This window comes from Triturus cristatus, chromosome 10, assembly GCF_964204655.1.
Source record: "Triturus cristatus chromosome 10, aTriCri1.1, whole genome shotgun sequence".
Lineage (NCBI taxonomy): Eukaryota > Metazoa > Chordata > Amphibia > Caudata > Salamandridae > Triturus > Triturus cristatus.
The window spans coordinates 567,879,248-567,906,421 of NC_140593.1; the positions used below are offsets into that span (position 1 = coordinate 567,879,248).

General features: G+C 48.0%; 1 protein-coding gene across 6 annotated transcripts in view; it reads right to left on the reverse strand.

Annotated features, from left to right (window-relative positions):
* Positions 1–23,430: 23,430 nt before the first annotated feature.
* The window catches only part of MARF1 (meiosis regulator and mRNA stability factor 1), an 891,622-nt gene continuing 887,878 nt past the window's right edge, over positions 23,431–27,174 (reverse strand). For all 6 annotated transcript variants that reach the window (XM_085632075.1, XM_085632071.1, XM_085632074.1 and 3 more), the window contains one exon: positions 23,431–26,107. In XM_085632075.1, the coding sequence (XP_085488201.1) occupies positions 25,887–26,107 (221 nt within the window). In that variant the 3' untranslated portion in view covers positions 23,431–25,886. The remainder of the gene's footprint in view (positions 26,108–27,174) is intronic.

Here is a 27,174-nt window from a genome sequence, read left to right on the forward strand (position 1 = left end):
TAAAGCGCTTCAATACCTTCCAGTCGGATTTGCGCTACAACTGCAGAAAAATAACAGGAAAGAGATGCCTCCGTTAGTAAGCGTAGACACCAGAGTGCTGCCAACTGTGCACGTGAGCCTAATTGCAAAGTGAAATTATACATCGATTCATGTTAGTGCACAGAGCAGTCGCACTGATTATAATACAAATGTTCTGGTTGGAAAGTGTTAGTGCGGCAAGCTGTCACTTTGGAACTGGAGAATTGGTGCTTGTGTAAATCGCCCAAATACCTTGTGGTCAGGTTCGCGCACAAGTGCAAAAAAAAAATATATAAGCAGTGTTGTGAGGGTGCAGTACCACAGTAGGTCACTAGGTGTCCCTTGGAACCTCTTTTGGCAACATATGGTACTGCACCCTGCAACATGGGTAGGCTAAGGATATGGCGCAGCGGTGAGAGCTGGGGATTCGAGTTCGAGTCTGCTGTCGGCTCAACATGCCGTGATATTGGGCTGATTGTTTAATTTACCCAGCTCACCAGTCAGCAACGGTGAGAGCTGCTGACTAGTGAGCTGGGGATTTGAGTTTGAGTCTGTCGGCTCAACATCATGTGATAATGGGCTGATTGTTTAATGTACCTGAGCCCATGGCTAGGTGTCCTATATAAATAAAAAAGTTTAATGTAAAATAACATAACATAAGAATTCAATGCAGCGACCTCGTGGGCGGGAAAGCAGTGTGGTGCAGGGGGGTGGGGAAGATGGCAAAGGATATTAAACTAGGGCACTGCATTGAAAACTATCAAGTACCAAAAAACAAAAAAACTAGCAAACCAGCTGTGGCCTCTAAGGGGTAGTGGGGGCCTGCGAGCAGTGTTGTGGGAGGGGTGAGGGGGAGGTTAGGGGTGATTAAGGGACATGAGCAACCGAAACAGAGTTGCGGGAGAGAGGGAGGCACAGCGAAATAAAGCGACAGTAAGCAAATGATGCAAACAGAGTTTAATTGCACAAGTAAACAGAACAGTTAACGAGCAATGAGGCAGGCCAACTAAAAAATAGTTCTCTCTAAGCATAAATAACCTGAACAGTAAGAACACATGGGAGGATCCAAAATTCCAAAAGGAAGGACTACTAAGAGCATTCACTAATTAAAAGCCAGCATTTCTAAAGGACAGCGGTGGAAAAGGTGGGCGTTTTTTCAAGCCCATATCCTAGATACAGCATGTCTTGAAGACAGTACAAGCGCTGCCTAGGCGAGACCTAAACACAGGAGATAGAACATCAGAGCATAAAAGCTAGAAAATTGACAAAACTGTCTAATTTTAAAGAAATGAAACATACCCAGGATGACAAATTAGACTGCAAATAAGAAGATACCGAGATCTGATAAGTACTCCCTGTAACGGTTTGAATAACGGTGGATGGATAAACTTGGGACTTACAAAAATGGCCTTGAAATAACAGATTGAACCTAATATAACATGGTTCCCATGTAGACCCAAAGTGGGATTACGCTTTTATGAACTACTAAAAGATGGTTCTCACACTACAAGAATCTCTTCACTTTAGTATCATGCCCAAAAGACTCTTCGTACATATCTATGGTAACAGACATGTAATTTCCAAGCAGTTTCATGGATCGCTCACTTATATTCTAAGTAATAGACAAGTAACCTCTAAATTGGTTCATAGTGGTAAACTACTATTAGATGGCTGCTAGTTTAGCCTTATTAAGTTGGGGTGGCTTGGACTTGTGCAAACATCACTATGCAACCCTCGCTGGTGTTGGGCCACGTGTTCAAAAAGGCAGTTGCTACTGTGGTGGACATTGTTCAGCAATATTGACTCAAGCCAGCTTATATAACTATGTAGATAGCCAACTAGGTAGCCTAGCCAGGAGGCCTGCCCATATTATATCTGTGGGAAAAAAGAAGGACCAATTGTATACTCTGACTTGAACATAATGTGTGCTATGCTTTGTGTGCTATTTTAATAGAGGTTGGGATATTCCCTTCAGACATCATGGTTATGGTATAAAAATGATCTATGGTGTGAAATTCTCTCTAGGTATTGACTCAGTTTGAAAAGTTGAGACAAGCACCTTTAATTTCTTTTAAATGACTGATGTATGACCCTAGGGATGCCCGGAACAGCGTACAGTGTCAACAGATATCCTAAAAGGAAGCTACATCCTGATGAAGGCTCAGGACCCCTTTGGGATATTTTACATGAGTAGACATTTCAGCCATATAGTTCACCAAGGATCTGCAATACGCAAGACCCTTGTGTTTTCCTCGTAGTATTGATGTGACTGAGAAGTGCCAATGAACAAGTTACTTACCTTTGATGACAATGCATCTGTAAGGGCCATACATTAGTAATAGATTCCTTACCTTAGAATTACCCCCAGGCGTCAGACTGGATCCGGAGAATTTTTCTGTAGCAGTACCCCTGTGCGTCGGTAGGTGGCATCGGTCGACTCCGCATCCGCCATCGGAGTCGTAGTCGCTGGCATGATGTCGCAGTGTCTACTTAGTTGCCACACCTGTGTGCTGACGTCAGTTCTGACACGACTTTCCATGCCAGAAGTGCAGATCCATGCAAGACACTGACCACTGGTGTACAAAACTAGGGACCTAGGTGGGATCCCCTATCCCTAGAAGTCAGTTCGCAGAACGGTGAGGATGGGTGGGGCGGTGTGAGAAGCGGGCTTGGTATAGTATATGATGTCCAAACCATACACTAAAAAACATGGTATAAGAACCATGACTTGAGTCAGGACAATGTCGAGGCGATGTAGAATTGCTGGAACCCCAAGGAACCACCCAAGGTGAGGCGATCGGGACCCCACGGAGAGCGTGTGCAGTGTGTAAACACAGCCGCGTGTTCTGTGCAAGTCTATGTGCAAGTCGCGGTTGGAATTTTAAAGATTAGGGGCCCTTCCCAGTGGACCCTGAAGAAATACTGTGGAAAACAGAAGGTTGGAGAGCCACCCCACCCGTGGATACCTTAGTACCCAAGTTACCTATCCCAGGGGAGCCGGGTGCATAGGTGTGAAGTGGACCGCCGTCTAACCCAATGGAGGACTTCAGGAAAGTGACGCTGTTGAAAGAGGCGAAAGTGTACGTTGGAATCCAAATGTGGATTCTTGTTGAAGGGTACTTGAAAGCAGAGGGGACAGAGTATGTCACTCCGGATTGACCAGGAGACTTGGAAGACGAATGGCCTCCGATGTCGGGTGCTACAGGGATGATGACGGTGACCTTGACTCTGCAGCTGCAGGGACCAGGCGACGCTGAGAATGATCAGGAGCCAGATACGAGGTGTCCCACGAAGGATGTAGAATGCTGGGGGGGTAGGTGTCAGGCGGGAGTACCAACAAGCCTTGGCAAATGCAATCCACGCAGAAAGTCAAGAAGGTGCATGGTCCAGGAGACTCACCACAAGCAAGGGAGTCAGGGCAAGTCCCGAGCAATCAGGGGAGCCCAAGGAAATCAAAGGTGATCCTCAAATGGACACACAGGCCGGAGGCACAGGAGTCGCTAGAGGACCTTGAGCAGCTCGCCAATAGGAACAGGCCACGGTGCCCACGAGGCGATGTGGCTGAAGACGTTGCCGGAGGTTGGGACTACTTGGAGCCCAATGCACTAGTCGCAAAGTTGAGAATAAAAATATGAATTTGCAAAAGTTTGCAGTGCACAGGGGTTCGGTTAATGCAGCCCCCACAGGGAATTCTGTCCTCAAATTTGGTCAGAGGGAAGCTCGGGCCTCTGGATCCATGGATGACCACTACCTGTGTTGTTGAACCATTTGGTGTCCGCAGAAGCTCATGATCAGCAGACCGGTCAGCAGTATTGAGCTGCATGCGAATGCAGGGGAGTGACTCCTTCACTTTAAGGGAGATTATCTTCTAGTGTCATGGATGCTCCACAGGTTCTGCACGGATCCTGTATGGTGCACAGGCACATATGAGGCAGCAGACTGAAATGTAGACCAAGTCAGGCCCAAACAAAGTCAAGCAAAGTCGAGAGTTCCCAGACAGTAGAAGTGCAGTGGTTTCAGTTCTGAATCTTGTCCACGATGAATCTAGGGACCTACACCCAGGTAAGCCCTTAAGTACCCTAAGGAGAGGGTTTGGAAGATTCAGGGGACCCTCCAAGGGGAGGTCTGGACAGGGGGAGGTTACTCCCATGTTCTTTGTCCAGTTTCGTGCCAGAGCGGGAGCGAACGGCTCCCAGGACTGGTTTGAACAGCACTATGCACAGGGACACCAAATGTGCCCCTCATGCAGACTTTCAGGTGCTGGCAAACTCACCAGCCCAGCCCTACTACACTAAATCCTGTCTGGGAGGTGATCACACCTCCCTGTAACAGGGTGCCTATTGTCCTGCCTTCCCCTGCTCAAGTTTGGCTCAGCAGCAGGAGGGCAGGAAAATCTCTCTGGTCAGCAGCAACCATTTTGTGCTGTTTGGGTCAGGAAGGCTGGTACCATGAACACTGAGAGCCTAACGGAGGGATCTCCCGGTGGGTGGAATCAAACCTCCCACACCGGTAACGGTTTGGGGGTAGGATTCCAACATGTTTGACACCAAACACAATAGGGTTAGATGCAGCCGTTTGAGATGTTATCGCACGGTCACGTAAAGCCCCTCTATATAAGTATATGGCTGCTTCACAGACAACCCGGGAGAATAGACTCTTGAGGCTGCAGGGGTGTCCTGCTCATGCAGGGGCACCCTCTCACTTAGAACCAAGCAATCTGCCTTCAGGATTGTCAAGGCCTGCTATAGGCACGAGTTCTAGGTTTAAGTGCAGTGACCCTTAGATATTGTAAACCTATATCTTTAGTAAGTGGTGCATGTACCAATTACACAGGCTGCAATCAAAGGCCTGTAGTTCCATTTTGAATGGTCTTTCATAGGTGGCATAATACATGCTGCAGCCTATGGGAGACCTCTGGGGTACCTATGCCCTGGGTACATGGGTACCATATACTAGGGACTGATAAGGGTACCCCTGTTTCCAATCTGGGATTGTACCTAGGTACTAACAACGGTTTAGGGAGAAAGCAGATAGACTGGGGTTCCGATTAGCAGGATCCCAATCAGACTATTCAAGAACAACATCACATAAAGCAAACAGTGGGTGTAACCATAAGAAGCATATCCTACTTTCCTACAGGCAGTAAGGAATCTATAACTAATGTATGTCTCTTGCAGAAACATCGTTACCAAAGGTTGATAACTTGTTTATCTGAAAGAGACCATTAGTTATAGATTCCTTACCTTAGAACAAATACCCCAGCAATGCCAACCCCGGAGGTTTGTCTGCAAACTAAGTTCACACCAGAAAGTCCTGGAGCACAGAATGGCCAAAAAAGCCATCTCTCCGGACTTTGCTGCCCAGGCAGTAATGTTTTGAGAACGTGTGCAGGGATGTCCACGTAACAGCCTGGCAGATGTCAAGCAACAGAACTCCACATCCCAAAGCAGTAGAGGCTGCCGTTGCCCTGGTAGAGTGGGCACGCAGTCCTACTGGAGGTTCCTTATTCACCAAAGAATAGCAGATTTTGATGCATAGGACAACCCATCGAGAGATAGTAGGTTTGTGCACGGCCCGACCTTTCTTGGCGCCCACATAACCCACGAAGAGTTGATCATCCACCCAGAAACCTTTAGTGCAGTCAAGGTGGAAGGACAGCACACGTTTTAGGTCCAGATGGTGGAGTGTTTCCTCCTCTTTGGAAGGGTGCGGAGGCGGGAAGAAGGTGGGCATGTGGTGGTCTGACCTATGTGGAAAGAGGTAACCACTTTGGGCAGAAAAGAGGGCCTAGTGCAAAGGACCACTTTGTCCGGATGAACTGCAAGAAAAGTAGGCTTGAAGGAAAGAGCCTGAAGCTCACTCACCCTGCGAGCAGATGTGATGGCAAGCAGGAAAGTGGTCTTCAATGTAATGCCCACTGGGGTAATTACAAAAGGAGGGGGAGGAAAGAGACGAGTAATGCCCTTTAGAAATCTATTTACAATCAGAGTCTTGAAAAGAGAAGGCTGATCAGGAAGGCGCAGAAAGGCAGAGATGGCCGAAAGGTAGCCTTTAAAAGTGCCCAGAGCAGAGCCTAATGGGCTAAAGATAGAATGAAGAGGAGAACCTCTGAAAGAGGGGCAGAAAGGGGATCCACAGCCTTTGCTGTGCACCATGCCACAAATTTGTACCGTTTTAGTGGACGGACGCCTGGCTGCCAAGATGACATTACAGACTTCGGGAGGAAGGTCGAAAGCTGTAAACTGTTGCCACTCAATCTCCATGCAAGGAGGTGGAGGCTGGACAGGTTCGGGTGGAGGACCATCCCCTGCTGCTGCGACAGAAGATCCTCCCGAAGAGGCATTCTGATCGGAGGATCTATGGCCATGCTCAAGAGCTCTGGGTAACAGACTCTTAATCCCCAGTACGGAGCCACAAGAATAACTTGGTCCCAGTCGCGCTTGATCTTCAGCACTCTGGGCAGAAGTGGTGCAGGCGGAAAGGCATACAGGTGGCCGGAATTCCACTTGTGACGAAAAAAGTCGCAGAGCGAGTGCCGCCTTGGAAACTCCAACACGCAGAACTGCTGACATTGCATGTTCTCTTCGATGTGGAAAAGATCTAAGGCTCTCCCCACTGCCGAAAGAGACCTTGCACCACCTGTGAGTGAAGACACCATTCGTGATCCATCATGCACAGGCGGTGGAATTCATCCACCCTGGCGTTCAGGGAACCTGCCAGGTGTTGAACCACCAGGGATATGCCATGATGTTCCAGCCTTCCAAAGGCGAAGGGCCTCTTGACATAGGGTCTATGACCTCACCCGCCCTGTTTGGTGCAGTACCACATGGCAGTGGTGTTGTCTGAACATCTGCACTACTCTTCCTTTGACAGAAGGAAGGAATGCTTTTAGTGCAAGACGGATCACCCAGAGATCCAAAAGGTTGATGTGGAGACAGGACTCCGCTGGAGACAGGACTCCATTGGAGACTAGAGGCCCCTTATCTCCGCCTCTCCCAGGTGACAGCCCCATCCCAAGAGTGGCGCATCCATCACTACTGTGAACTCTGGTTGGGAAAGGGATCTGCCGCTGACCCAATTCTGGTTCGTGAGCCACGACTGCAATTGAAGTGCAGTCCCCCTGACATCGGGACGACATCGGAAAGATTTCCCTGATGCTACACCCACTGGAACTTCAGGTCCCACTGCAGAGCCCGCATATGCCACCTGGCAAGATCCACCAGCAGGTTGCAGGAGGCTATGAGCGCCAGCAGCCTCAGGGTCATCCTCACCGAAATCCAGGAAAGAGGCTGCAAGATCGGTATCATAGCCGGAATATCCCCGACTCTCTGCTCGGGAGGATAGCCATAAAACTGCGCTGTATCCAGAACAGCTCCGATAAAAGGGTATCAGGTGTGACTTTGGCACGTTGATAGTGAACCCCAGCGAGTGCAGGAGGTCCGCCATAGTCTGAAGGGAGGAGACGACAGCCTGGGACGAGCTTGCCTTCAACAGCCAGTCATCGAGATAGGGGAAGACTGGAACCCCTGATCGGCGCAGATGAGCTGCAACCACCGCCATCACTTTCATGAACACCCGATGGGCACTGGTAAGGCCAAAGAGGAGCACGGTAAACTGCAAATGCTCGAGGTCTACCGAGAACCGTAGGTAACGTCTGTGGGCTGGCAGGACGGGGATAAGGAAATAGGCGTCGTGCAAGTCCAACGCTACCATCCAGTCTCCTGGATCAAGGGCCGACAGGACAGTAGACAACATGAGCATTTTGAACTTCTCCTTCTGGAGGAAGCGGTTGACGGCTCTGAGGTCTAAGATAGGACGCAGGCCTTTGTCTTTCTTGGGTACCAGAAAGTAGTGGGATTAACAAGCACAACCTCCTTCTGGCACAGGGACACGTTAGATAGCTCCCTTGGCCAAGAGCGCTGCAACTTCCTGGCGGAGAAGGGCCAAGTGATCCTCAGACATGATGGAATGCTGGTGGCATGGAGGAAGGGATAGTCTTGAAGGGGAGAGAGTAGCCCCTTCGGGCTATCAGCAAAACCCACCTGTCTGACGTGATGTTTTTCCAGAAGGGGGAAGTGACGGTGAATCCTGCCGCCCACTGGCCTCTGGTGACCCTGAGAGGTCGGACAAAGAGGCTGCTGCAGGAGGGGCATGGGTGGACTGGCTCGCCTGCTGGCCCCCAGACCCACATTGCTGTGTCCCACATCCGCAGCCATGCAGAGGCTGGGGAGCTTGCGCGGCCCTGTGGCCAGATTGGGTGGAACGTGGTGGGGCACCCCTTCCGTAGCTACGAAAGGGGTGCAAGGCAGACTGCGTGGGGGCGAGAGGTTGCCGCGAGACCCAAGGATCTGGCCGTAGCCCTAGAATCCTTGAAATGCTTGCGCGCTGAGTCCGCCTTGTCATCGGAAAGGCAATGGCCATCAAAGGGCATGTCCAAAAGGGTGGATTGGACATCCCCAGAGAAACCAGACGTCCTCAACCAGGCGTAGTGCCTCAGGGCTACTGACGTGGAAACCGTGTTGCCCAAAGTCGGCGGTATCCAGCCCACACCGAAAGGTGAACATAGCTGCGTCTCGACCCTCTACCACTGCGCGGGTGAGAATGGCCCGAGCCTCCTCCGGGCACTGTGGCAGCATTTGCGCAACAGTATCTCACACCATATGGGTATAACAGCCCAAGAGGCACGCGGTGTTTAATGACCGTAGCGCTAAGCTGGTGGAAGAAAACATCTTCTTCCCAAGGTGGTCCAGCTTCTTGGATTCCCTATCTGGGGAGGCAGTAGGGACTGCACCCTTAGAAGAAGAGGCTTGGACCACCAAGCTCCAGGGGGTAGGGTGTTGGGAGAGGAACAGTGGGTTGCCTGGGGCCGGGCGGTGGCATCGGGCAATCATTCTGTCCACAAGGGCCCCTGTGCTGGGTTTGGACCAAATGCCCAGAAGGACATCGGTGAACCCTTCATTTAAAGGCAGCAGTAGCTCCGAAGAGGCCGCTGCTGGTTGAAGTACCTCTGTCAGGAGGTTAGTCCTGACTGCCACCGTAGGAAGCTCCAGGCCCAAGGCCTCAGCAGTCCTACACAACACCACAGCACACAAAGCTCCCTCCTCCATAGCTATGGTAGGGGAGAGCATGCCAAGGTCTGGGGAGGTATCCAAACCACTGGCATCACCCAGTTGCTCTCGCCAGTCTGGCTCATCAATCTGGTCAGCTAAAGGGTCTACAGACCCCCCCTCACCCTCCTCTGGCCGCCACTCAGGGCGATAGGGAACGCAAGGGATGCACAATGGTACAAAAGTACCCACCGGCACCGGTGTTGAGCGACGTTGGTCCGGCGCCGTGTCTAAGTTGGCGGTGAGGCTGGGAGTCGACGCTGGTTGGGGGCACAACCGATGTTGAGGGCGTCGTCACTGGTATTGGCACCGGGTAAGGTACTGTGAGGTCGACCGGCGTCGATCCGGATCGAGGCCTGGATCCTCGGGGGCACTCTGGCACCAGAGCGGCCGGCCGGCATGAAAGGCCCAGGGCCCCCAGCCGAGTCCGTGGCGTCCGAAGGCGTGCCGGTGGAGTCGGGCTGCCCAAAAATGCCATGCGCTTCGTAAAGAGCTCGAAGCAGGGCAGAGGACGCTCTGGCTCCCGGAGAGGGAGGGAAGCGTGGAGCAGTCCCAGAAGCGGGCTCCGAAGATGGAGCCGTAACGAATGTGATGACGCTCCGGGTCCTGCGTCGCTTCAGCCGACGGACGAGGAGAAGGCAAATAGGGACTATGCTTCTTCACCTTCTTCTTGTGCTTCGACTTACCTGAGAAGTAAGAAGACTTCGATGAGGAGTGGTGGTGGCTCCCCGACCAGTCCCGAGATCTTCCTCTCGAACGATGCAGAGCGGACTGCTGGGCCTCCAAGAGCTTTCAGGACCACTCCCCACAAAAACTTCAGATTCACGGCCGGGCAGTCGGAGCACGACTTTGGGTCATGGCTGTGCTCCAGGCACACGAGGTGCAGATCTGTGACGGACATCAGCTTGTGACAGGAGGCTGAAGCATGGGGTGAAGCTGGTGTCATGCTGATGACACTCAGCTAATCATGACGTTATAATAGAAGGATGTAGAGGCTGCGCCTAAATTCAAAGCTTGCTTAATCGATCTGGCTAATTGGATGAATCTCAGCTGCCTTCAATTAAATGCAAGCAAGACTGACATCATGGTTGTTGGTAAACAGCCTGCATCTGTTCTCATATCTGGTGGCTGGAAGAAGTAGGGCTGACCCCGGTTCCCAAACTAAGATAAAAAATTTGGGAGTATGGTTTGATAACACGCATCTTTTACGGAACAGATATCAGCTTTGGTCTTTAAAGGATGCTATGGAAAACCTTAGGTCTTCTACCTCTAGACGCAAAAAGAAAAATGCTACTTACCCAGTATGCATCTGTTCTTGGCATATAGAGCTGTAGAGTCACATGCTATGCATAGATCGCATTCTAATGTTGGGTCCAGATGTTTGCACTTTGTTTTTCTTTGAAGAAGTCTTTCTAGTCACGAGGTAGGTGACTCCTCCTTTCGGTGATAGTGAGCATGGGCATCAACTCCATTGTTAGATTGTTTTCCAGCAGAGAGTGATAATGGAGTTAGTAAGAGTAGTAAAAGGAGAGGTCCATGAATGCATGTATCAATCAATCAATCAGGGAATTGTAAGCACGCTACTCACCTGTGAGGGTCTCAAGACGCGGGAGGGGGGGGTCCACAGATCTGTTTAGCCGAAAAGCCGGGTCTTCCTGAAGGTGTTCAGGGAGGGGGCACGTCTGTTGTCTGCCAGTAGCTCGTTCCAGGTCTTGGCTGCAATGTCAGAGAAGGATCTTCCGCCTGCTCTGTGGATGAGTGGGGTTTTGGCCAGTGCGAGGTTGGAAGATCGGAGGTTTCTTTTGGGTAGGTGGAAGTTGATTCTGTCGATGAGGTATTTGGGTCAGTTGTTGTGTAGGCATTTGTAGGCATGGGTGAGGATTTTGAAAGTGACTTTTCTCCACGGGGAGCCAGTGGAGACTTCGTAGGTGTTGGCTGATGTGTTCGTGTTGGGGGATGCGGAGGACGAGTCTGGCGGCAGTGTTCTGTATTGTCTGGAGTTTGCAGAGTAGGAACTTGTTGATGCCGGCGTAGAGTGCGTTTCCATAGTCCAGTCTGCTGGTGATGAGTGTATGGGTGACTGTCTTCCTGGACTCAGGGGGGATCCACTTGAAGGTCTTGTGGAGGATGCGGAGGGTGTTGAAGCAGCTGGAGCTGACGGTGTTGACCTGTCGGTTCATGGTGAGTGATGAGTCGAGTACGATGCCAAGGCTTTTGGCGTGGTCTGAGGGGGTAGGTGGGCTTACGAGGGCGGTCGGCCACCAGGTGCTGTCCCATGCAGAAGGGGTGGTACCGAGGACGAGGAATTCTGTCTTCTCAGCTTCGGAATTCGGATTGGGACGGGTTGAGGACGGCGTTCTCTTCAATGAATCGTGTCAGTTTCCTGTTTTCTCTGCAACTTTGGCTGCGAAGGGGAGGAGCGAGATGGACCGATAGTTTTTAAAGTCGGTGGGATCAGCTGTGGGCTTCTTGAGCAGGGGTCTGACTTCTGCGCGCTTCGTCGGCTAGGAAAGTGCCTGTTTTGAAGGTGGTGTTGAAGGTGCATTGTTGTTCGGGTGCGATGGTGGCCGTGGTAGATTTGAGGGAGCAGGGGTCGGTGGGGGCCTCCCGAGTGGATGCTTTTATGGTTGAGGTAGTGTCTTCGGCCGTGATCGATGTCCAGTTGGAGATGGTGGGCTGGCTGGTATTTCTGGGGGGCAGGGGGCTGTCTGTGGTGCCTGGTCGATGAAGTTGTCGTAGAGGTTTTTGATCTTGAGGGGGAAATAGTTTTCAAGCTTGTCACAGAGGTCTTGGGATGGGGTGATGTCCGTGGCTTCGCTGTGTGTGTTGGTGAATTCTTGAATGACACTGAAAAGTTCCTTGGAGTTGTCCTGCATTTTGTTGTGGATGAAGTTCCGCTTGGTGGCTCTGATCTGGTTGTGGTAGTCCGTCATGGAGTCCTTGTAGGTGGTGTGGTTTTCGGTTGTCTTGGTACTTCTCCAGGTGTCTGCAGGTGCATCTGGCATTTTTGGAGACCAGTGGTGAACCAGGCAGCTTTCCTGGGGCATTGTCTATTGGGGTTGCGTAGCGGGGCGAGCTCGTCTGCGCAGTTGGAGATCTAAGTGTGGAGTTCTGACTGTGTCGTTTGCATCTGGTACCCAGGTGTGGTTGTCTCAGGTGAAGGTGGAGTTAAGTTGCTCGTCAGTAACCTTAGTCCAGTTCCTTCGTGGTGGGCGTGGGGCTGGTTTCAGTGCCTTGTGTTTGTTGATGGCGAAGTGTACGCAGTGGTGGTTGGTCCATAGCGGCTGCATTGTGTGGTTGAATTGGACGCGGTTTCCTGCCGCAAAGATGGGGTCGAGGGTGTGTCCTGCTCTGTGGGTCGGTGTGTTGACGAGTTGTTTAAGTCCGATGCTGGCGAGGGTGTTACGAAGGATAGTGGAGTTGGGGGTCGCTGGAGTTGTCGAGGTGGAAGTTAAGGTCTTCAATGAGTATGTGGTCTGTTGAGGCGATGGCGTGGGGTGCGATGAAGTCAGTGATGGTGGTGGCGAAGGGTGTTCGGGGGCCGGGGGGTCTGTAGACAAAGGTTCCTCGGAGTGTGGCTTTGGGGGTGGTCTGGATCTGGAAGTGTAGGTGTTAGGCGGAGGGGAAGGTTTCGCTGGAGGTGGTGAGGCGGAGGGTGGTCTTGTGGGTGATGACGAGGCCCCCCTCCTGGGTGGTTGGGGCGGTCTTTCCTCTGGATCTTGTATCTGTCTGGGATGGCGGTGCTGATGTCGGGGGCGGAGGATGCTTTGGTCCAGGTCTCTGAGAAGAAGGGGATGTCGGGTGAAAGTCAAGTAGGTTCCAGATTTCCATGGCGTGTTTGTGTACGGAGCGTATGTTGAGGAGGATGCATTTTAGGGTGTCGCCGGTGCAGGCGTCGGCAGTGTTGAAGGCTGGGGTGGCGGTGAGGGTCTGGCGGCCGTGGAGGCAGGAGAACTGGTCATGGGTCGAGTTCGGCGAGGCCTGTTGGCATTCTCTATGACTTCCAGGGTTGAGTGCGAGGAGGGTGGTGGTTTTGTAGCGATGGGTTGAGAGGTCCAGGGTTCCTGGCGCTGGCCGGGTCGCAGACGGGCTTGCCTTTGGCGTGCCCACTGCGCAACCGCCATTAAGTAGGGGAGGTGGGAGGGAGGAGAGGCTTGGAGGCAAGAGCAGGGTAATTCGGGGGGGGGGGGGGTTGGAGGTCTTACGCCTAAGACTAGCTAAGTAAGATGTTACCGCAACAGGTACAGGTACCCGGGGAGGTGGGTGGGCGCATACGACTACAGCTCTGTATGCCAAGAACAGATGCATACTGGGAAAGTAGCATTTTCCGTTCGAGGTGTATGAGCTGTAGATCATATGCTATGCATAGACTATATAGCAGTTATCTCCCAAAGCGGTGGCGAACCTGTATCCATTGCAGTGGTTTGAAATAGTGTACGTAAAACTGCCTGGCCCACTCTAGCTTGTTGTCTTGCTAACACATCTACACAATAGTGTTTTGTAAATGTGTGAGGTGTAGACCATGTTGCAGCTTTGCATATGTCATCTATGGGTATATTTCCTAAGAATACCATAGAAGCCCCCATTTTGCATGTAGAATGTGCTCTAGGGGGAACTGTTAACGTTAGTTTTGCTTTTGCATAGCATATTTGAATGCACTATACTTTCCACCTTGCAATACCTGATTTTGATATTGGATTGCCTTTATGTGAGGGAGCAAAAGCAACAAAAAGTTGCTTAGTCTTTCTAAAAGATTTTGTTCTTTCAATGTAATACAGTAACGCTCTTTTTACATCTAAGGTGTGAAGAGCACGTTCTGCCACAGAATCTGGTTGAGGGAAGAACACAGGCAACTCAACAGATTGGTTGATATGAAAGGCAGAAATTACTTTAGGTAGAAATTAGGTGTTAGTCCCAAGAACCACTTTGTTTTGTTGTATTTGTAAAAATGGTTCTTCTACTCTCCTTAGAGATGCGATAGCTATGAGGAAAGCTACTTTTCAAGTGAGAAATTGCAGTTCACATCTATGCAATGGCTCAAAAGGCGGACCCATGAGTCTTGTAAGAACGATGTTGAGATTCCACACTGGAGCAGGTGGAAGTCTGGGAGGAATGACTCTTGAGTCCTTCCATGAAAGCCTCAATTGCAGGCACTCTAAGAGACAAATGCTGTCTGTTCTGCAGATATGCGGCTATCGCAGCAAGATGTAAGCGTATGGATGTATACGCTAAATTGGAACACTGTAGATGTAATAGATAACAAATTATGTTTTGGATTGAAGCGTCGACTGGACTGACTGGATTATTACAGTAAATCACAAATTGCTTCCATTTTGCCGCATAGCATGCCCTTGTGGTAGGGTGCCTAGCCTCTTTGATGATATTCATGCAATCTGGGGGAAAATTGAGGTAGCAAAACTCTAAGATTTCAGGTGCCAGATTGCAAGGTTGAGATGACAGGGATCTGTAAGCCTTATCTCTCCATGGTTCTGAATGAGGGGAATGGGAGTGAGATGGAGTTTTTGGTGGGGAACTACAGACAACTCCAAGAGGGTTGTGAACCAGGGTTGAAGGGCCCCTGTGGGAGCAACTAGGATTAGTGTCAGAGAGTGCTGTTTGAGCTTCCAAACCACTAATGGAACGAGTGGGAGAGGCAAAAAAGTGTAAGCAAAAATCCCTGACCATGTCATCCATCGTGCATTGCCTTCGGACAATGGGTGTGGATCCCTGGATGCGAAGTTTGGGCATTTTGCGTTTAAGTGGGTGGCGAACAGATCGAGGTCTGGGAAGCCCCACATTTGAAAGAACGGGAGGAGAACCCTGAGGGTGGAGTTCCCATTCGTGGATCTGTTGTCGTTGATGACTGAGCAGATCTGCAATGTGGTTGTTTACTCCTGCAAGATGGTCCGCAAGTAGATATATATTGTGAGGTATGGCCCATCTTCAGATGCTCTGTGCTAACAGAGCTGGTGAGTGTGTCTCCCTCCCTGTTTTTGTATGTAGTACATTGCTGTCATGTTGTCTGTGCGAATTAGGACAGCTTTGCGTACTAGATGAAGTTGAAAAGCTTTCAACGCTAGAAAAATTGCTAGCAGTTCTAGATGGTTTATGTGGAGTTGCCTTTGTTGAAGAGTCCACATGCCCTGAATGTTGTTTTTGCTGATGAGCTCCCTCACCCAGTGAGCGAAGCGTCTGCTGTTAGCACCATCTGTGGAACCGGGTTGACGAATGGCCGCCCCTTTGAAAGATTTTTTGTATTCCACCACTGCAGAGAGTGATGAGTGCAGCCATCTACCAACACTAGATCTGATAACTGGCCTTGAGCCAGGTTCCACTGACGTGCTAAGCATTCCTGGAGAGGACGCATTTGGAGTCTTGCGTAAGGAACAATTAAAATGCAAGACACTATCATTCCTATCAATAGCATGAACACTCGAGCTGGTAATGAGTGTTGTGACTGAAACGGAGATTAGAGTTTGCATGTTGCGGATTCTGACTGGGTTGGGACACACTAGAGCTTTTTGAGTGTCTATTGTGGCTCCTAGATACAGTTGTGTATCTGAGGTTGGAGACGAGACTTGGTGAGATTCACAGTAAACCTAAGGTCGTGAAGCAGTTAGACTGTCCTTTGAGTGTGGCATAGGCATCTTTGCAGCGAGCTGGCTTTTATGAGCCAGTTGTCTAGGTAAGGGAAGACGTGAATGTGCTGTTTTAGATGAGCCGCAACTACTGGCAGGCATTTGATGAAAACCCTGGGTGCGGTAGTTACTCAAAATGAGAGGGCCTTGGATTGATCATGTTGGCTGTCTACCAGAAACCCGAGGTATTTCTGGTGAGCAGGGTGAATGGGAATATGGAAATAGGTGTCCTTTAAGACCACAGTGGACAGAAAGTCACCTTGCTGAAGGATTGGGAGCACTTGTTGGAGTGTGATCATGTGAAAGTGGTCCGACTGAATGTATAGATTTAGTTCTCTGTGGTCTGGTATGGGCCTGAGAGAGCAGTCTTTATTGGGGAATTAAAAAGTACAGGGAGTTTACCCTGGTTCTGTGATACTGTAATGCGACTGGTTCTATAGCGTGTTTTTCCAAGAGAGAACCTCTTGCTTTAGAAGGGTAAGATGCTCTGGTGACATTGCATGTGATCTTGGAAGTAAATCTGGGGGAGTGTGTGTAAGCACCAGGCAGTAACCATATTGGGTAATTTGTAGTACCCACTTGTCTGAAGTGATTGAATTCCAGACAGGTAGGAATTGAGAGAAACGTCCCACGACAGGAGTGGAATGATCGCGGGATAATCGAAGGAAGTCACTATTGGTCTGCGGGGGAAGTGTGTGTAGAGTTGCCTCTGCATCTTCCCTTAATGTTGTTTCCTCTGAAACCACCTCTAAAATAACCTCTTGAAGAGGGGGATTGGTTGTTGCCCTTGTAAGAGGAGGGGTTTTCGGTGGAAACCTTTTTGGAACCACCCCTATAAAAGGAGCGGCGAAAGGATCCACTAGTGGGAGGCAATTGCAAAGCCCCCATGGACTTTGCGACCTCCGTGTCTTTTTTCATCCTCTCCAGTGAGGTATCAACCGTTGGGCCAAAAAGATGTTCTTTGTCAAATGGTTGGTTGAGGATGGAGGTTTGCACCTCAGGCTTGAATCCTGAGATTCTCAACCAAGCATGTCTGCGTAGGAGTACACTGGTGTTTACTGTACGAGCTGCTGTATCTGCTGCGTCCAAGGCACATCTGATTGAGGTATTAGTGATAAGTTTACCTTCTTGGGTAAGGCCATTAGCCTTAGTTTTATGTTCGTCAGGTAAAAATTGCATGAGTTTTTCTAAATCATCGCAATGAGCCCTATCATAGCGAGCCAACAAAGCTTGAGCGTTGGCAATGCGCCAGCAATTAGCCGCTTGTGAAGCCACTCTTTTGCCCAAGGCATCAATAATCTTAGACTCCTTATCAGGAGGAGGAGTCTCACCTCTGGTTTGTGAGTTAGCTCTCTTGCGAGTGTTGGATACCACCAGAGAGTCTAAAGTTAACTGACCTCCGAGGTAAACAGGGTCGGTGGGTGAAGGTTTATATTTTTCCTCCACTCTAGGTGTAATTATTCTTGCCCTCACAGGATCTTTAAATATCTCGTCCGTGTGTTTCAACATACCTTTTAGCAGAAGGTATGAGTGGCTCTGAGAGGAACTAAGTGTCTCAAAGAAGAAATCCTCTTCTAAAGGCTCTTTGTGCAACTCCACCCCGTGATATTGAGCAGCTCTGTTAAGGAGTTCAATGTACCCAATCTTATCGTCAGGTGGGGAGGGTCTAGACGGATACAAATCGGGGTCATTATCTGGGTTTGGGTCAGTATGATAATCCTCCCAAAGGTCAATGTCCTGTGGCCTATCCTGATCTTCATCCTCATCCCAGTCATCCTGTGGGTCAGGTGTAAGTGGTGGTGGTGAATTTGATAGTGTAATAAGTAAATTGGGATCAGTGGGGAAAGAGGAGGAATGTAAGGTGGAGAAGGGTTAATGCCCACACTTCTGCGAGGAATTTGGTAGTCCTCTGGCTGGTCTATCTCCTGTTTTTCTGGAAGAGTGGCATGGATAGGTCCTGTATCAGGGTCAATCACAAGTCAACCGCCATCAAAACGGTCTGCCACCGCACACTAAGAACACGCCTCCATGACGCCGGAATCCAAGAGAAGGCCTTGGGCTAGACCACATCCTTCCTCTCCGGCAGAACTCAGAGCATCCGCCTCCCCCCTTCCATCCGAAGCCACCGTGATCATCTGCGGCGTCCCCCAAGTCTCATGCCTCAGCCCAACGCTGTTCAATGTCTACATGGCACCGCTCACCCACGTAGCACGACGACACGACCTCAACATCATCTCCTATGCCGACGACACCCAGCTGATCCTCTCCCTCACCAAAGACCCCCACACCACCAAAACCAACCTCCACGAAGGAATGCAGGCCATCGCCGACTGGATGAGAAACAGCCGACTGTAGCTGAACTCGGACAAGACGGAGGTCCTCATCCTCAGACCCACCCCCTCGGCCTGGGACGACTCCTGGTGGCCGACTGCACTAGGAGCACCCCCCACACCCACCGACCACGCATGCAACCTAGGGGTCATCCTCGACTCCACCCTCTCCATGACGAAGCAGGTCAACGCCGTCTCCTCCTCCTGCTTCAACACCCACCGCATGCTTCGCAGGATCTTCAAGTGGACCCCCACCGAAACGAGAAGGAGGGTCACACAGGCCCTCGTCAGCAGTAGACTGGACTACGGCAACGCACTCTCTGCAGGAGCCCCGGCCAAACTCCTGAAACGGCTAAAACGCATCCAGAACGCCACCGCCCGCCTGATCCTCATCATCCCCCCCCCACAGCCACATCACACCCCACCTAAGAGACCTGCACTGGCTCCTCATCAACAAGAGGATAACCTTCAAGCTCCTCACCCACACACACAAGGCACTCCACAACACCGGACCAGCGTACCTCAACAAACGACTCCGCCTCTACACCCCCACTCGCCAGCTTCGCTCCACAGACCACGCCCTCACCACTGTCCCCCGCACCCGAAGAGTGACCGCCGGCGGCAGATCATTGTCTCACCTCACCGCCAAGACATGGAACACCCTCCCCATCCACCTGCGGCAGACTGAAGACCTCCTAACCTTCAGTAGACATCTCAAGACCTGGCTCTTCAAAAATAGCAGCGTCCCCCCTCCCCCACTCCAGCGCCTTGAGACCCTCACGGGTATGTAGTGCGCTCTATAAATACTATGATTGATTGATTGAAGTTTCTTCTGCCTTGGTTCTGAAGGCGGGGCATCGGGTCGAGGCTCTTTAGACAGAGTATCTTTATCTTTAGTGGTTTGTTTCGGCGTCAAAGTTTTCGGATCCGAGCCTTTCGGTGTCGAAGGTAGAGTCTTCGGCAATGGTGTAATTGTGACAGTCACGTTTAGATTTGGGTTTCGTTCCGAAGGTGTTTTTTCAGCACCGGAGTGGTGCCGGCTCAAGCCGGAGCCAGAAGACTTCTCTTTATGTGTCAGAGACAGGCCCGAGGGTGGGGCATTAGAAACCTTTTGTCAATGCTGACCTTGGCCCTTAGGCAGAGGAGTGAATGGAGCCTTTGTCTTATGTTGTTGAGGGGGCAAAGGGGTTATTTTCTCATTGTACGTTGACCCGGAGTAACTTGCTCCTATTCTTCCATGTCGGAGTCGACTTCAGACATGGAGAAATGTTCTTCCTCTTCGGGTCCTTGAGCTATCTGTTCTGTGTCCGAATCTTCCCCGAAGATGTACGGTGAGAAGCCGCTCTGGTGTTGCATCTTATGGCGTCGAGCCAGATGGTCACGACGTGTCTTTTTCGATGGAAACAATCGGCACGCGTCGCAGTCGTTCTTGTTGTGTTCCGGGAACAGGCAGAGGTTGCACACTTCGTGCAAGTCGGTGCGTGGAAATTTAGCATGACACCCGGGACAGAACTTTAAGGAAGTACGTTCCATCGACTGTTAGTGCGGTAGGCCCAACGGCCCGCCATGAGATTTCAGATGTAAGTTTTTTCAAGGTGAGACGATTTGCGACGGATGGAGAACCGCGTTTGTTAATACCGCCGAGGGTAGTTGATTGCACGTTGAAGGGAACCGAGAAACGGAGGGCAGCAATACACATCCAAACCCGATGGCGGAAAACATACTATCTAACAATGGAGTCTATGCCCATGCACACTATCACCGAAAAGAGGAGTCTCCTACCTCGTGACTGGAAAGACTTCTTCAAAGAAAAAAAAAAAGCAAACATCCAGACCCAACACTAGACAGCGATCTATGCATGGCATATGATCTACAGCGCATATGCCTCGAACAGACCATTACTCTGGCTCTGATTACATCTCGATTGGATTACTGCAACATTCTCTACCTAGGGGTCACTAAAAGCACGATGAGAATGCTGCAGAAAAACCAGAATGCTGCAGCATGGATGTTATTGAACATCCCAAGGCAAACCCCGGTGGGAGCGGCCCTTCAGGGATCTTCATTGATTACCGGTGCAGGACAGTAACTTTCAAAGCTCTGTGCTTCTGCCATAGGATTCTGAACGAGGACAGACCTAGTTATCTTCGACCCTTACTCACCCCCTACAGTCGTATCCGAAATCCTAGATGTGCAGGCACTGCAAAGCTGACAGTGCCAAAAATTCAAAAGGCACGTTTAGGAGGCAGATCCTTTAACTTTTTTAGCAACTAACGCCTGTAATCAACTACAGTTGGAGCTGAGGATGCAGCCCTCAGAAGTGTTATTACGTAGAAATCTCAAAACATGGTTCTCTCGGTCATCTCCGGTGGATTGTGCTAATTTTTATTTTCGGATAGGGTCCCTCTGTACAGAGAGAAAGAATTCTTAGTGAGCGGACACTCCGTCGGAGTAACTAAGTGCTTTATAAGCCTTTAATCTAATCTAAGGCTTGGCACATCCCTCGTGCTACCAGGAGTCGAGGACTCAAAAAGACGTTGACAAAAGTCTAAAAAAGTTCCGTCAAAATAATGACTAAGGGAGAAGCTTCTTTATGGATCTATGTTGACTGGCGCGTGGAAAAGAAAGAACTGACATCAGCACGCAGGGGTGGCGTCTAAGTAGACATCGCAATGTCATCCCGGTGACCACGATGCCGGAGGCAGGAGAGTCAAATGGCACCACCTACCGACACGCAGGGATACTGTTAAATAAAGATTTTCCGGATCCTGTCTGACGCCTGGGGGGAATTCTAAGATAATGAATCTATAACTAATTGTCTCTTTCAGATAAAACATTTAGCTTCCTGGGACGCCTTCATTATTTTATTTAAGGTCTGTCGTCTTGACCAGTTGGAAGGTACCAAAGTAAAATACAAAAAACTCTTAAGAAGCTATGGGTGGAGCCCAGCGCATTCTCGAAATATGGGTTTGTGGTGAGAAGAAGCCCAAAAGATGAAGCATCCCACTCCAGTGGGTAAGGGTATTTGCTCCTTTTAAGAGAAATCCCAGAGTGGTCTCACGAAGTCCAAAGAAACCCCTACTTTAGATACGTTTTTACTATTTAACCAAAGGATAAGATCTTTTTTTGGAAGCACAGACTACAACGGGGTATACCTTGGTCCCACTGACCTCCTACTCACCTTTTGTAGAACATCAGATAGAGCATGACCTCAAGGATTCCGCTGTCAAAGGAGTCACTAGAGGGCTTAACACTTAAAGGCCTTGCCAAGTGTACTGCTTGTAAGCATAAGAGTATTACTGTGGGACAGCCAACACTGTAGCATGCTTTTGAGGGTAGTGGGTGTCCCCTCTAACTCCTGCAGAATCCTTCAAACTGTGATGGAGAACTTGCTGTGTGATCTACTTTATTAACAGGAGTGGCGGAAAATCAGCTTATACGTAAGCTGTACCGGTTACCTTCAAATGCCAAATGACGGGACTTCAACAGTCAAACAATCACTTGTGCTTTAGGTTCTATTGTATGGTTAAAGAGAGCGCTTCAAGCATCTCTTCAAGAGAAAAAGGTGCGTGGGCGAGCAATCGCCACCTGCTCTTTCCAAATATAAGCCCAGACACATTTGTGGAAAAAAAAAATTAGACAACCGTGGCAAAAATAAGTTTTCACTCAAAAGGACGCTGATTGTAACTTGGTAAAAATGTCTGAGGCGTAGTTTTCACAGCTCTTGGCCTGGGTGCTAGGTCGCTGATGGGTTTTACAAAGTTGTGTTCCAAAGACGTTACTGGTTCTACTAGGACAGTAAGAAAGGCACAGAGTTACTGGCTGGGTTTTGTGCTCTTTTACCTGTTTCTTTAGCTGTTCCTTCTGCTCCCTTCCTCCTATAAACTGCTGGTTGGTTACTGTGCATTTCTAGTTGTCAATATGATTTGCACGAACTACTGCTTCAAAAATATGTCACCATTCTTGTTGCTTTGTGTGTGTATCTGGCGGTTTTCGGTTTAGGATGCTGGCTCTTTATATACTGGACCAAAACGAGGTACACTGTGTAAAGTGCCGAGGCAACCCTTACTGATTTACAGAGGCAAAAAATTATAACACTAAATGCTCTATTCTGGTAGTGTGGGTGAGCCAGAGGGTAGTGCTAAGCATTTGTTATACTCACAGAGGCAATAAATGAGACACAAAAATAAATCAGCGACCAATTTGGAAAAATATCTAATTTTTATATCAATTTTGATACCAAGAAGTTTGTTATCAAGTTTTTTTTTTTTTTACAAATATTGATTTTCACAGTTAAGTAAACAGTTCACTTAAATGCATCTTTACGTAGCAAAGCTTCCCTATGGGAGAAAAGGCATATGTTGCATACAGCTATTTACGGTCGGTTTCTGGGAGACTCCTTCAGGACTTTGGATCGTAGTTAGCCAAGGTCCAAAGAACCACTAGCAGTAACTCACCTGCCCTGGGGCATCCGGGTGGAGAGGTGTTGATCGGGTTGGTAGCCCTGCATGCTGCGCTGGTAGAAAGATGCAGGGGACACCGAGCAGCAGGCTGCAGAGGTGGACTTCGAGACAAGTCCGCGCGCTCCCTGGGGGGAGCTAGGGATAAAAGGGTCCTGGAAATAATGGGGCATGTATTAATAAATCCATTGCGGGAATCAATGTGAGTTTATTAATACGAGATTTTCGATACCAAACGCCTCTGGTTTCAGTGAAGCCACCATGAAGCTGGGAATCTTGCAATTACCAGTGTCCAGCACACGTACTTAGAAATGGCTTCCCTACTCACTTGTAATATCTAAGAATCAACTTGGACATCAAAGGAGCATATCTCCTCATGCATATATGTTCACACATGTAGTATAGTAAACCCCTTAGGACTGTAAGGCCGGCTGTAGGGGTGGCTTACCTATACTGCATGCAGTGTCCGCAGGCATGGTACGCAGGAGTGCCATGTGTCTTTACTTTCCTCTGCACTAAAGCAATCAGCCTGCAATGGCAGTGTGCATGAATGTAAGGGTTCCCTGAGGGTGGCACAATATTTGCTGCAGCCCTTAGGGACCCTCTTTAGCCTCGGTACAAGGGGTAACATTTACTAGGGACTTACAGGGGGTGCTAAATGTATTGCCAGTTGGGGGAACAACAGTACAGTTTTAGGGAACGGGATCTAGCACTGGTGGCCTGGACAGCAGGAACCCAGTGCACTATCAACATTTTATTAGATACCAGGAAAAAGGGGGAGGATTGACCGTGTCAAAAAGGAGCACTTTCCTAAATTCGGCAACTATGCTCAGTCTGTTGCATTAAACAGTTTTCAAAGAAACAACAAACAACCATATGCTTGCTTGTGAATTTTAATGACAACTTATTTGGTCCCAACACCAAAAACATCAATTGAGACAAAAGAAGTGTTCAAACAAAGGATAACCGTTTCGAAAAACGTTTTAACAAGAAAAAAAAATACAGTGCATAATTTTGATGCTCCAATCATTTCCACAGCCCCCTCTCAATAACAAACAACTGAGATGAATGAATGGCTTTTATGCTGTTACTTAAACTTGATACTTTCTGCAATTTGTAAATCCACGTCACACTTGCTTAACGAGACTGAGGTTACAAAATGCTACAACAAAATGGGAACTTTTTGCAGATGTGTATTTCTGAAGAATTCCTTTTCAAAACTTATCACATTTAACTTGTACCGAAGAATTCAGAATCTGCGCGGACTTCTACAAAAGGATGAAACTTCCACAATCACATTACCAGTGCAAAATGTATGTTGCAAGACAAAATCTTTCAATAATGTATTTCAGGTGGCTTGAGACTGCAAAGCAGGATATTTGAGTTTAACTGTGTTGCACATATCGCATATAGATCATTGTTTCAGTAGCAATCACCCTGACAAATCTAACATAAGGTCAAAGAGATTTTTCCTTAATCAAACCTACATTACATCTTTAAAAGCACTCTAAAACAAATACACGCCATTGTTTCACATTCTATGTCACGTCTGTAGAGGAAATGCTTTTGGTTCAGACCCCATTGCTGTGCTTTACTATCCAGAAAAAACGCTCCAATGTCTTTCTACATTCATTGCTAGAAATTCTTTAAAGATCACAACCTAGTCACATTTTAAAATGTCTCTGTGCAAAACCAAAGTAGTAAAAGGCCTTCTTTTTAGCCATTATGTTGTGGCATGTTTCCACTGGTGGATATGGAATCTGAGCCCATCGTCTTCCGTGAGCAACTAAAAAAATATGTATATAATCTATCAATAGAAATACGCAGCCAGTGGAAAAAAACCTAATAGCAGGCTTTCAAATGTACCAGCAATTGCCACTCCCCCTAGCAAATACAATCCATTGTAAAGGCCAGGTTTACCCAAAAGGGGTAGGTGCCTTCAGTCGCTGAATAGGACTACCATGAATAAAGTCATTCCACTGGTTCAGCATTATTTCCAATAATGTTGACCTTTTTTAAAGGCCAGTAAGAAATTGCTCTAATGGACAAAGGTTCCAAATCCCAACGCAAGTAGTAACCAAACTGGAATAAAAACACATTTAAAAGACAATATGCAATCATGCCAAAAATAAGCTTCCCATTTACTAAACATGCTTAAAACTTCAAAAAACAAGGTTAAGCAGAACAACCTTGGCATTTCCACAGACAACCTCCAATTACAGTGGAAACCGCATCAAAATATCTACTGAATCAGAACGATTGTTTCTTCATGGGCAAAATCCATGAATTATGCATTAAATGCATACCGTATAAACTCTGAATCTTTCTACTTTGAAATTCTGATCTCCAGTTCCATAGATACACACTAAAATTTGTGCCAGAATGTACATTGCTTTAAACTCACTCCACCAAAACGATCTCTTGCCATTACTCCAGGCCTTTTCCAAGAAGAATTTACCAAATGGAGAATCACAGACGGCTCCTCGCTGTAGCTCACAGTTACAGCAAACAATTAAAATAAATTAGATATTCAATTTGCACAATCGTCTTAAGTCATCCATAAACTAGACACTGTGCAGTTGCAAGACACCTGAAAACAGCTACAGTGCCATAACTTGTACGTCCCAAAAATGGCACAAAATGATTTGTGATCCTGTGAAGGAACATTTAAAAAGTACTAGACCGGTTTAAGACAGATAAGTAATACATTTTTCGATAATGTCCAAAACAATACTAACTGGCCAAAGTTATCAGGAAACATTATGTTCCACGCAGGGCTACACTGCTGAAGAAGTTCACGTGGAAAATAAAATCCAATTCATTCTTTTATAACCTCATTACATTTGTGAATGAACAAATAGTAAAACATTTTCATTGATCATGTCATTCAATGACTAAAGGATTTCAAAATAAAAGCCTAATGCTTCCCCCACTGTTAAAGGCTCTACATAGATTCCACTTAAAAGATTTGCAATGATTTGTTGGGGTACTTCCATCACAATTAACCATCCTTTGATGCTCTTCGTCCTTTGCAGTTGTGCGTCCCAGTTGAAAATCGTCATGCTGAAGACATCTACTTGTTTTCTCATAAGCACAGTGAAAATAAATTTTCGTGTAGTTAGAAAACTAACTGCTAATTCTTTTAGTTTAAGAAGCATCAAAGGGAAACATCAGGGTGATCAGTTCCAATAAACAATTAAATATCCGACCATATGTGCGACTTTGGAAAATAAAATGGTTGGAGACCCATTTCCAATAAAAGTGATTGCATTAACTTTTCATTTCATTTCAATGCCAGCAATAATTCCAACTCAAATGTGCTGCAAAGGAAGATTATAGTTTGGTTACAGGTGCAAAAGAAAATTTTGCTGCCAATTTCACTTTGTTCCGTCCTTGTTTTCTAGCAGGGCTTTCGGTTGCTTCCTTACAATGCTCCTGTGCTTCCAAGAACCCACAGGTAGAGCTATTGTTCAGTCTTTGATTGGATTGCATCTGATCACCGCCCCTTTCTGTAGCTGCAGGGAAGGGCTTTTCCTCTAAGGAAAATCTAACTTCTGTATAAAGAAAAAAATACATGTATTTAGACATTTTTGCAGTTATAGGCATGATGAAATGCAGGTCTTTGCAGATGAGCATACAGACATTTGAATTGCTACATTATCAGCTAACACCCTGACCCAGTGGCAACTTGACTGAAACACTTAATTTGATACCAGATGTAGCCCACTATGTCCACTCTAAAGCCTCATGTCCAGCAGCAGGCAACACTACATATCTAGGTTTGGTTAAGGCACTCAATGTGTAAAAACATGTTTGGCACTTTCATTTAGACACTACAGCAACAAAAAGTGAATATGTTACTGTAGGAAATTGGCTCTTTATATAGTATACCAAAAAGAGGTATACTGTGCAGAGTCCAGGCATCACTTAAAAGTGGGCAGGGGCTTGCCCTAGCAAACCCAAAGTGCTTTCTTAGGGGCTTTGGCTTATTCGAGAGGAGTGTTTGACATCTGCTGCATGCACACAGTCAATAAACGACACACCAGACTCAATAAGGAGATCCACATCAATTTATAACAAGCATTGGCATAGCCAATAGGTCTCGCCTTTGGGACCTTATAAGTATTTCGCCATGTAGCACGCAGTTTCACTTTCATTTGTTGGGCACTTAAGTGTGCTCGGAAAACAAGATGGAGGATTTGCGCACTGAAAGTTCTAGGTAGCGCATTGCTTACAAGTTAGTACTGTATTTTTCAGGGAATAACCAGACAAAAGCCATCCCTCGACTCTAAGGTTGGGATTTGGATTTTACTTCAGTACAACTTCCATCTGAGCCCAAGTCACATGTTAGAAAAATGCAGGAAATGAAGTCCATTGGCCAAGATTATTCTAGAAGATGCAACTGTGAAACTGTTAAAAAAAAAAAAAAAAAATGACTGTGTGATGGAATCTTGTGCTCCTGTAGCGTGCTCAAATGCCTTCACATTCACGTTTGTTAGAGAATGCCAAAGGGATGCTTCTTATCCGAAACTGCCCATACCTGTACAAACAAATGTTTCCTTCAGTGTGCGATACACTCCACTGCATTCTCACAAAATAAGGGTCCGCGACATCCAGGGAA